This window comes from Silurus meridionalis, chromosome 17, assembly GCF_014805685.1.
Source record: "Silurus meridionalis isolate SWU-2019-XX chromosome 17, ASM1480568v1, whole genome shotgun sequence".
Lineage (NCBI taxonomy): Eukaryota > Metazoa > Chordata > Actinopteri > Siluriformes > Siluridae > Silurus > Silurus meridionalis.
In genome coordinates, this window is record NC_060900.1 from 28492019 (window position 1) to 28504275 (window position 12257).

Sequence of the window (12257 nt, forward strand, 5' to 3'; positions counted from 1 at the left end):
ATCCCGACAACAAAACTGCGAGCTGGATCTTTATCTTCGGATGAATATCTGAGGCTCGACAGACTGGGACGTCAGGGGGGTAGAGACAGATTACACTGTATAGTGCAGCATGTGCAGTTCTGCCTAAGAAGTGTTTCCTATGTTTACCTTTTTAATTTTAATTTGTGTCTTTTTATTTTCAATCACAATGACATTATATTGTAATTTTTTAGTCAGTCCACTAGTAAAGAACAATAAAAAAGTCCTGTCCAGTCTCTTATCATCAATATCCCACATACAGTAATGTGTAAATTTGTGCTGTTGAAATTCATAGTTGCCAATTCAGCCTCGTGCATTTTCAATACTTATAATCCAAAACATAGTTTACATCAGGAAATACTAAAATAAAGCATTTTTATATTGAAAAAATGACTAAACATTTTGACATCTTGTTCGTAAACAATGATAAAAGGACTTGTTATTTTGATGGTAATGAGATGTTCATTGACACAAATACTTACTTTTGAGTGAAGTACTGAGGATTTTGAGCAAAAAACAGGCTTTTGCAAGAAATCCAATGTAATGTGCTGTTTGTACACATTGTTATGAGAATGCACTTACTGATTTGCAAATATTAAGGATGATTTAAAAAATGCTCCAAAGCAACTGAGAAAAACTGTAATATCATTCTCAGCCCAACCCCCCTACCAGCCCAACCCCGCCCCCCTACCCAGCCCAACCCAGCCTCCATCCCAAACAAAAACATTCATAGAGTGAGTATGGGGCTGTTAGGCAGTGACTGAGGCGGAAGCCGATGCACCAAGACCCAAATCCTTTAATGGCAAAAATGCAGCAAAACACAAAGAAACCAATGCAAACAATAACGGACGCTAAAGTGGGGTAAGAGAGGCGGTTATATAGGCATGACAAATGCGAGGCAGGTGGTTGTAATCAGTAGGATGGCGACGAGCTCCGAGCGGGCGGGGCACGTGCAGGCGAGGAGGAAGGGTGCTCCCTGACATCACCCCCTCCCCCAGGGGCGGCACCAGACGGCCTGACCCGGCGACGAGGACGGCCCCTAGCCCGGGCGCCGCCGGCGGGATGCGGCGTGGAACTCTGTCAACAGAGCAGGATCCAGCACGTCCTGCCGGGCCACCCACATCCGCTCCTCCGGACCATACCCCTCCCAATCCACCAGATACTCAAGGCGACCCGCTGCCTGGAGTCCAGGACCTCCCGCACAGCGTAGACCCCGGGTTGGTCCACGACTTCCGGCTGGGAGGGCGCCGCAGGGCCACCTGGGGGGCGAGAGACAGGAGAGGCACAGGGTTTGAGCAAGGACACATGGAAGGTAGGGTGGATGCGGTACCTCGGCGGCAGTTCCAGCCGGTAGGACACGTCGTTGACCTGGCCGGCGATCCGAAAGGGCCCAATGAACCGGGGGCTCAGTTTGTGGCTGGGCAGCTTCAGCCTCAGGTCCCTGGTAGACAACCACACCAGGTCCCCGGGACGGAAGCGCGGAGCGTCCAGCCTCCGAGCATCAGCGTGTCGGCGGGTGTTGCGGAGGGCCCGACGCAGTTGAGTGTGGGCCGACTCCCAGATCCTACTGCTCTCCCGGAACCAGTAATCCACTGCGGGCACGTCGCTGGGTACATCCGACCAGGGGAACAGAGGCGGCTGGAACCCCAGCACGCACTGGAACGGGGTGAGCCCTGTCGTGTCCTGACGTAGTGAATTCTGAGCGTATTCCGCCCAGGGCAGGAACCGACACCATTCCCCCTGGTCCTGGCTGCAGTAGGTCCTCAGATAGCGGCTCAGCTCCTGGATCTTACGCTCAGCCTGGCCGTTGGACTGAGGGTGATATCCCGACGATAGGTTAACCGAGACCCCCAGGAGCCTGAAGAACGCCCTCCAGACCCGCGATGTGAATTGAGGACCCCGGTCCGAGACGATCTCCTCAGGCAGTCCGTAGTTCCGGAAAACATGATGGAACAGCGCTTCCGCTGTCTCGAGGGCGGTGGGCAGGCTCCTCAGAGGCACAAAGCGGCAGGCCTTCGAAAAGCGGTCCACCACCACCAGGATGCACGTGTTCCCTTCCGACTGGGGCAGATCCGTCACGAAGTCAATGCCCAGGTGAGACCATGGGCGTTGCGGGACGGGAAGTGGCATCAGTTTGCCCACGGGCAGGTGGCGCGGGACCTTGGCTGTGGCGCAGCTGGGACAGGCCTGAACAAACCGCGTGACCTCCCCGGCCATACCTGGCCACCAGTAGCGTGCTTGGATGAGCCGGACCGTCCGCTTCTCACCTGGGTGACCCGTTCCAGGCCCTTCATGGACTGATCGGATGAGACCGTGTCTGCAGGAGGACGGGACAAAGACACGTCCTTCCGGACACCCCGCAGGCGTGACCTCGTGCCGGGATGCGTTTCGTATTTCTTGGTCGATGTCCCAAACGATAGGCCCCAGGATAAGAGCGGGGGGAATAATCGGCTCCGGGTCGCTGGGTTCCTCCGGCCCATACATCCGAGACAGCGCGTCGGCCTTGCCATTCAGGGCACCCGCCCGGTAGGTGATGTGGAATCGAACCGGTGAAAAAGAGGGCCCAGCGTGCTTGGCGTGGGTTGAGTCTCCGTGCCTCTCGCAAGTACTGAAGGTTCTTGTGATCGGTGACAACAGTGAACGGATGCTCAGCCCCCTCCAGCCAGTGTCTCCACTCCTCCAGGGCCAGCTTGATAGCCAGGAGCTCGCGGTTGCCGATGTCGTAGTTTTGTTCGGCGGCGGAGAGCTTGTGGGAGAAGAAAGCACAGGGGTGGAGCTGTGCCGGGTTTCCTGATCGCTGGGAGAGTGGCCCCTACCCCAGTCGAGGAGGCGCCGACCTCGACCACAAAGGGCTCCTGGGGTTTGGGTGACGAGCACAGGAGCACTACAGAAGCGCTGGCGGAGTTCTTGGAAGGCCGCCTGGGCCTCCTCGGTCCACTTCAAGGTCCGAGCCTTGCCCCTAAGGAGCGAAGTGAGGGGGGCTGTAATCTGGCTGTATCCCTGGATGAACCGGCGGTAGAAGTTTGCGAAACCCAGGAAGCGCTGGAGCTCCTTGATCGACTCTGGAACGGGCCACTCTCTCACCGCCTTCACCTTCCTCTCGTCCATCTGAATCCCCTTGGCACTGATGATGTAACCCAGGAAGTGGGTCACTGGACGGTGGAACTCACACTTCGAGAGATTTAGGTAGAGCTTGTGAGAACGGAGCACGTTCAGGACGGCTCGCACATGGTCCCGGTGTTCCTCCAGGTTCCTGGAATAGATTAAAATGTCATCTATGTAGACCATGACGAACCTTTGGAGATAGGGCCTAAGTACCTCGTTCATGAACCCCTGGAAGACGGCGGGAGAGATGGAAAGGCCGTACGGCATGACCCGGTATTCGTAGTGCCCCGAGGGTGTGATGAAGGCAGTCTTCCACTCATCTCCCTTCCTTATGCGTACCAGATTGTAGGCACTCCGGAGGTCGAGCTTGGAGAAGACTCTCGCCTCCCTCAGGTCCTCCAGAGCTGCGGGCACGAGTGGAAGTGGGTATGGAAGTGGCGCGATCTGGGAGTTCAGCTGTCGATAGTCGATGCAGGGACGAAGCCCTCCATCTTTCTTCCCCACGAAGAAGAAGCTGGACGCAGCTGGGGAGGATGAGTGTCTGATGAACCCTTGTCGGAGAGCCTGCTGGATGTACTCCTCCATCGCGTGGTGCTCAGGCGTGGATAGCGGGTACACTCGGCCCTTGGGTAGCTTAGCGCCGGGAAGGAGATCAATGCAGCAGTCCCAAGGGCGATGAGGGGGGAGACGAGTGGCGGCCTGGGCGCTGAACACATCCTTAAAGGCCTGATACTCCTCAGGAATCTCCACCTGGGCCGTGGTGGTGGCTTCCTCCACCCGGGTGGCGCCGATCATTGCTTCCGGGATCCGCGTCGGAAGTTGAGTGAGACAGTGTTCCTTACAATGGGGACTCCACTCCAGGATGTCACTGCAATCCGCAATACAGGCACCTCCCTGTGGCCAGACGGCGATTTCTCTCTCCTCGGGATAGTCTTTGTGAACCCAGCTGCATGGGTTCGGGATCCAGAGCCGCCGTTGCCCCTCGCAGGCATTCTGGTTGAGGTGGAGTCTGATGGCATGCAGCTAGACGCTGGTAGAGCCCGATAGATTTTTGAATGAAGCTCTCCAATCCCACAGAGTCCTCATGCACGGCCATGGCTTGTTTCAGCTCTGGATTTAATCCCAGCCGATAGATGCTGAGCAGCGCTGACTCGTTCCAGCCACTAGATGCCGCCAGGGTGCGGAAACGGAGGCTGTAGTCCATGACGTTGTCATCTCCCTGCCGCAGACTGAGCAGTTGGTCGGCCGTGGTGAGGACGCCGGAGGACGCGCAAAACACTTCCAGGAAGTGCGCGGTAAACCGAGCATAGGACTGCGTAGCAGGGCTGGCGGCGTCCCACAGTGATTGTGCCCAATCCAGCGCTCTTCCGGAGAGTAGCGAGATGAAAAACGCTACCTTCGAGCGTTCGGTGGGAAATCGCTGCGGTTGCATTTCGATATACAGATTCACGTGGAGTAAGAATCGGCGGCATGCTGAAGCCTCTCCGGAAAAGGCAGCCGGGAGCGCCATAGGAGTACCGGTGGAAGCGGGGGGGTTTTGCCCAGCCGTGGCAGAAGGAAACGCCTCTCTGAGCGCGGCGACGAGCTCCCGAACCGAAGCGGATGACGTGCTGGGTTGTTCATCCATCACCAGGTACGAGCCGGGTTGATTATCTTTCACTTCTCCTTTTCTTCTCTTTTCGGTCCGTTATTCTGTTAGGCGAGTGACTGAGGCGGAAGCCGATGCACCAAGACCCAAATCCTTTAATGGCAAAAATGCAGCAAAACACAAAGAAACCAATGCAAACAATAACGGACGCTAAAGTGGGGTAAGAGAGGCGGTTATATAGGCATGACAAATGCGAGGCAGGTGGTTGTAATCAGTAGGATGGCGACGAGCTCCGAGCGGGCGGGGCACGTGCAGGCGAGGAGGAAGGGTGCTCCCTGACAGGGGCAGTGTGAATCCTGCCCCAGCACAAGAAGATTAAAACACCAACCTCACAGACATTTGATTTGATTTGATTTGATTTGATTTGATTTGATTTGATTTGATTTGATTTAAATTACAGGAAAAACAGATTCCTCATTTATAACATTACAAAAAACAGAAGATTTTCTAACAAACACTTAAAATAAACAAGCACAAGAAAGTAACAGTTAATGATAAAATACTAAAACTGACAAAATAACCAAAACCCAAAACCCCACATGATCTGGAGGTGTATTTCTTAAAAGTGAATCACACTAGAGATAACTATCTGCTCCCTGATTGGTGTAGAAGAAGGTCACATGATGGATGTGTTTAACACGCTGCAGTTGCTGAAATCATCTCATTAATGCCGCAGATGTAAATATCTGAAAAGAGAAAAGCACCTTGTTAGTACCTCAAACAACCCTATAATTAGCTTGTGTTTACACGACCCTCACATTCCCACGTCGTTCCGCTCAGTTATGGAAAACAAGACCTTTGTTTTTTACAGCTCAGTTTTAATCTTGTTTCGGTTTCTTGTTCCACGTTCTGGTTTTGCTGCGTTTGTTTGCCTGATGTTGTCCAGTTTTATGTTTGCTTGCATATTTAATAAAATGTTGTGATTGGATTCATTCATATCCTAATTACATGACATTAATCATATTAATACTATTGTTAACTTATAATAATAATAATAAGAAGAAGAAGAAGAAGAAGAAGAAGAAGAGGTAATAGAGTGTGTTAGAGAAGTAAAGGCAGGGTGGAGTAGGTGGAGGAGTGATAGAAGGAAAGATCTGCAAGAGAAAAGACAGGAGGTGGAGCTGGAGGTGGCAGAGTTGAGGATTTTGATCAGGAGTGATGAGGATGGACAGGATTAGATATGAGTTTATTATATGAAGAGTGCAGGTGGGACGTTTTGGAGAAAAGGTGATTGAGATGGTTTGGTCATGTGCAGAACTTTGTGCATAGTGTACATCAGTGGAAGAATGCTAGGAAAGGAGGAAAAGAGGGAGGACAAGGAGAAGGTTTATGGATGTGGTGAGGGAAGACATGCAGGGATTTGGTTTGAAGGAGGCAGATGTAGAGGACAGAGGGGTATGGAGAAGGATGATCCACTATGGCGCCCCCTAATGGGAGAAGCTGAAAGAAGAAGCATACAAACAAAAATACAGTACCTTTGGCGAAGGTTGTGATGAATGGTGGGAAGGAATCTTTACACACAACAAAACAAACAGTAAAGACACTGATAAATCCGAGTGAAAATAAATGACGTAAATGATTGTAATTTAAACAAAATGGACTTTACCGTGATGAGCAAAGTTCACGTTCATGCACAATTCATAGACGTCGTTAAAAGCGGCAAAACAGTCTGAATATTCTGAGAAAAAGAATTCCGTATTTAGTGCGTAGATTTGTGTTTTATATAAACTGACTTCCAAAAAAGTTGGGACTCGGTGAATACAATAAATTGCAAATCTCATAAAACCATATTTTATTTTCAATAGAACACAAAAAAAACATATCAAATAAAAAAACTGAGGAAATTTACAATTTTAAGCAATTAAATTGGTAATTTTGAATTTAATAACCACAACAAATACACAAACAGCTTGCTTAAGGTATATTTTCCATCTAAAGAGGTTAATACGCAGCAGGTCAGTAAGACTGGGTATAGATAGTGTATCTTTAGAGGCTCTCCGAAGTAAAGATGGGTGGAGCTTCACCTATCTGTCAAAGGTTGTTTCTACCTGGTCATAAGTACGGTTTGAGTATTTTTGAGCATCGCTCTCCACATTCAGTCCCAATTTGCTCTTATAATTTCCTCCACTCTTCTGGGAAGATGTTTCACTAGATTTTGGAGTGTGCTAATGAATGTTTGTGTTAATCATCCACAAGGGTGTTACTAAAGTCAGGCACTGATGTAGGTTAGGAGGCCTGGGGTGCAGTCAGTGTTCACATTCATCCCAAAGGTGTTCAGAATGAATGAGATCAGAGCTCTATAGCAGACCACTCAAGATCTTTCTCTCCAAAGCATGTAAACCAGATCACAGGGGCATTGCTATGCTGGAGCAGGTTTGAGTTTTTATGTTCAAGTAAAAAATGTTCTTATAGCGCATCTAAAGATGTCCTGTACAACTGAGAGCCTCCATTTGTGTGGTAACCGTTTGGAGAAGAACCACACATAGCAGGAAAGGTCAGGTGTTTTATTAAAAGCATCACCACACAGAGAGAAACATGACCCTGTCTTTCTTGAGACATCGAATTCAAAAAGACCTTATTTTTTCCCCCAAATGGCACAAAAAAATAGTAAAATTTCCTGTTTAAATATTTAATATGTTTTCTATGTATTATTGCTAATAATATATATATATATATATATATATATATATATATATATATATATATATATATATATATATATATATTTTTTTTTTACATTTTACACAGTTTAATTCTTTTTTTAAATTGGGGTTGTATAATAATCTAAATCCAGATGTGGTGGTATTTACCTTTCCAGTTGTCACTGAATTGACTTGCTTTGTTGTTTCCTGTTACCAAAGAGAAAGAATCAAATTTAAAAGACGATCACTTATAAAAGTTATTATATTATCCATAGTAGGCTTCGTAATTAAGCACAGAAGCTCCGCCCCTTTTCCCGCCCAGCTCGATCTTTTTAACGTGAAATAAAACCTACAGTGTGTATTTGTCTCAGCTACCAGAGTTCGGGCGTGGCTCTGGGGATTACTGTTCATTCAGATGCATCAGTGAGATTAGACACTGATATTAGATGAGGTAAGGAGTCTCCAGTTCCAGTTTACTCAGTGGGGTTCAGTGGGGTTGAGATGGTCAGGGTTCTATGCAGGACATTTGAGTTATTTTACTTCAACCTTTATATAAAGACACCATGTCTGCATGGAGCTCGCATGGTACACCTCAAACCTTGAGCAGCACAATCTCAATACACATTCCCAGATCTTTACTCTACAACAAAATCTTTACCAAGAACTCGCAATTTACCAAAAAGCCGCATGGAGGCTGGAATGCACATTTTACTGTACTGAGGAAGAATCTTCATGGCACATTCAGAAAGTTCTGAGGACAATAAAAAAACAGATTACTGAGAACAGAGGAACGCAACATATACAGAAACTACAGGTGATTTTAATTTCATACAAAAAAATAAACCTCAATACATTTTTGTTTACCTTGATTTAGTTCATTTAAATATTTTGCTGCAAGAGACGTCAGAAAAAGAAAAAAAATATTTCAGCTTGGAAATAAAATTCATGAAAAAAAATCTAAGATAAAATTAAGTATTTTAAGATACATTCACAAAACTGCATTTTAATTATACAAGAAAAAGCAATTGCACAGATTCTATTTTAAAATATTATTAAGTTTTAAATATTCAATAATATATTAAATTTAATTTTTAACACAAATGTATTAAAAACTTACTCAGAGTTTTTATAGTCTGAAGATCATAATGAGAGACGCAGCCAGTCACCCCGTTTATGAATTTTTCGATCCAGCACACAATGTAAGCTTTAATATAAAAATCATTCAAGATCATTTAAAATGTAAATAGTTTTAATTGAAAAAATATTTAATTAAATTATATTTCAAATTAAATTTTTAGTTCTACAGAAAGAATGTTCATTTTTAATTGATAAATTTTGGCCGTATAATTTTAATCCCTAAATTCCATGTACATGAAAATAATTGTAGAAAATAAAAACCTTGATCGGTGGACTTTTTGTTGTCCTCCTGTGTGAGAGTCAATACAGCATCCAGCATACACACTGGAATAAAACACACAAAAAGATTGCATTATACATACACATAAACTTATAGCATCGTTTCCATAGCAACGGCTCTATCACAGCTCTATCACATGTGCGGCACACGCTCCACATACGCTGATTAAAAATCTGTTTAATGTGGTGACACTTGCAGTAATCAGATGCAGTAATATGGAAGGAGTTTCCAGGGTCAGAGGTAAAGCTGGTACTCAGACCTCTTCAGGACAGAGGAGTTCAGTTTCTTTACAGTTTTGTAGAACAAGAGAATATTCTTAATGCCACTTCTCCTGCAGAAGCTGCCTACTGCATGCCAACCTTCATCTAAAGCAGATTGAAGTTTCCGTAATGAGAAGTGGCAGCTCACTGGTTAAAGTTCTGGGATCCTGAGCAGAAGGTCAGTGGTTTAAGCCCCAGCAGTGTTACTTTTGGGGACCTTAAACAAGGCTTCAGCATGACATGTAAATATCAATATTTAAGTATTTTGTGTCATTTATGAATAAACAAGAAAAATCTGTAGTCATTGAGACGCCACTGTGATGTGAGTAAAATAAAAAACTGCTGGTTTTGGAAAAAAAATACAAATATAATAAATAAATTACCTACGGAGTCGATGGGTTTCTCTCCGAACATTTTGAGACATTTAGAAAATTCAATCATATCATCTGTCACAGTTTTCCCTGTTAAAAAAAGTAACCATTTATTATTATTATTATTATTATTATTATTATTATTATTATTATTATTAATAAATAAGATTAGGTCACAGATTAGTGTCACTTTATTCAGGACACAATTGAAGTACAAACCAGCCTGAATCCACAGAGATTCAATAGATGCTGATGGATTCTCTTTCTTCACTGAAAAAGGTGAACAAACATGATGATTAGTGCACACACACACACACACACACACACACACACACACACACACACACACACACACACACACACAATGCTGAAATTTCTCACTTTCTGTTACGATGTCATTAATAGTCTGGATCAGACACCGTGATGCAGCATCCTTACAGTTCTGGATGGAGCAGTCTGCAGCAGAAAACCAACATTTACTCACATTTATTCACACTTTTATTCTCCTTTATTTAAATGGAAAGTCACTAAACACATCACAATAACCTGAAAGAGTTTAGTTTGAGTTACCTGCAAATTCAGCCATCCGCATTTGTCCATATTTATCAAAACAAATGTTATTGTCCAAACACTGCTCTTTCATACAGGCTGTAGGAATGAAGACAGTTTTATTATTATTATTATTATTATTATTATTATTATTATTATTATTATTATTATTATTATTATTGGTTTTATTATTATTATTATTATTATTGGTTTTATTATTATTAATATTATTATTATTATTATTATTATTATTATTATTATTATTATTATTATTATTGGTATTATTATTATTATTATTATTATTATTATTTACATTTATTTATTGATTTATTTGTATTATTATTATTTTAAAAAAAATGTTTGTGGAATCAATAAATAAGTTTAAAATTAATCTCAAGCTTCTGTTCACACACTTTCACACATTTAGATCTATTTGATTTATAAACATGGGCATGGCAGCGATCCCCAGACAAATTCTGTGTCTAATCAGAAAACATTCATTCAGACATGTTTGGATTTTTCATTTAATAATAATATCAGATGGTCTAAATAGCTGGGTTCTGCTTCAAAATGGTCTGATTTCAGACTAAACTTTTATTTTGATCTAAACAAATCCTATTCTGGTCAAAAAACGGTCTGATTCTGGTCTAAACTGGTCTAATTCTGGTCTAAACTAATCTAATTCTGGTCTAAACTGGTCTAATTCTGGTCTAAACTAATCTAATTCTGGTCTAAACTGGTCTAATTCTGGTCTAAACTAATCTAATTCTGGTCTAAACTGGTCTAATTCTGGTCTAAACTAATCTAATTCTGGTCTAAACTGGTCTAATTCTGGTCTAAACTAATCTAATTCTGGTCTAAACTGGTCTAATTCTGGTCTAAACTGGTCTAATTCTGGTCTAAACTAATCTAATTCTGGTCTAAACTGGTCTAATTCTGGTCTAAACTGGTTTGATTCAGATTCTATTGTTCATTGTTTTCATTTAATATTTATTAAAACTTCAATGCATCACAGGTATAAAGCGTGAAATTATTATAAATGTGATACTTTTGCTTTCATTTCAGTATAAGAGATGTGACACTTTCACTTTCCCAAACAGAGATGTGTTACTTACAGAACATCAGGAGAAGAGTGACGTGGTTCAACATTTTACTGTAGAGATGTGCAGCAACTAAACGAGAGAGAGAGAGAGAGAGAGAAAGAGAAAGAGAGAGAGAGAGTGAGAAAGAGAAAGAGAAAGAGAAAGAGAGGTGGGGGTGGACAAAAGAAAAGAAAAGAAAAGAAAAAAGAAAAGGAGAGAAAGAAAAGAAAAGAAAAGAAAAGAAAAGAAAAGAAAAGAAAAGAAAAGAAAAGAAAAGAAAAGAAAAGAAAAGAGAGAAAGAGAGAGGTGGTAAAAAGACAGAAAAGATAAGGAAAGTGAGAGAGAGAAAGAACAAAACAGTTAATATGCATAAAGAAAAGAGTATAATAATAATAATAATAATAATAATAATAATAATAATAATAATAATAATAATAATAATAATAATAATAATAATAATAATAATAATAATGTAATTGGTTAAATATACATAGTATGCACACACACACACACACACACACACACACACACACACACACACACAGAGTGTACGCACCAGGAGATTAGTGATCCTCTACTTTGTCAGGTCACCTGAATGTGGTAAAACACAGCAGTTTCTTTTATAGATAAAGAGTGGGCGTGTCCTAAACCACACACACACACACACACACACACACACACACACACACACACACACACACACACAAACCTCTCTGTGTTAAATTGCCACACAGACACTGAAACTCATGTTTTACACCATAACAGAAACTGTTGAATTCCTAGAAATTGCTGTGCTGTAAATCTGGTTTGTTTAAAGCAGATCCAAAAAGACCTTCAAACATTGATGAACCCAAAACTTCACTGGCACCCAGATTCCTGCCACTAAGATAGATAGATAGATAGATAGATAGATAGATAGATAGATAGATAGATAGATAGATAGATAGATAGATAGATAGATAGATAGATAGATAGATAGATAGATAGATAGATAGATAGATAAATATATAATAATAATATAATAATATAATAAATATAAAGGCTATGAAGGTTACAGATCACAGGATTATGGCATTAAGGAGTAGCAAGCTGAATAAACAGTCTACTATATATAAAAAAAATATATATATAAATATATACACATACATTATATACACAGATTGAT

The 12257-nt window shown here is 42.7% G+C and overlaps 1 protein-coding gene across 1 annotated transcript; it reads right to left on the reverse strand.

Annotated features, from left to right (window-relative positions):
- Positions 1-5330: 5330 nt before the first annotated feature.
- Positions 5331-11687, reverse strand: LOC124399553. Its single transcript, XM_046870543.1, has 14 exons — positions 11649-11687; positions 11126-11182; positions 10032-10109; positions 9843-9917; positions 9681-9731; positions 9474-9551; positions 8812-8874; positions 8531-8617; positions 8278-8304; positions 8090-8164; positions 7582-7620; positions 6378-6449; positions 6247-6282; positions 5331-5457 (listed from the first exon to the last, which is right to left on the reverse strand). The coding sequence occupies exons 2-14, from the start codon at positions 11157-11159 to the stop codon at positions 5405-5407; spliced, it is 768 nt and encodes a 255-aa protein (XP_046726499.1). The 5' UTR covers positions 11160-11182; positions 11649-11687; the 3' UTR covers positions 5331-5404.
- Positions 11688-12257: the final 570 nt, after the last annotated feature.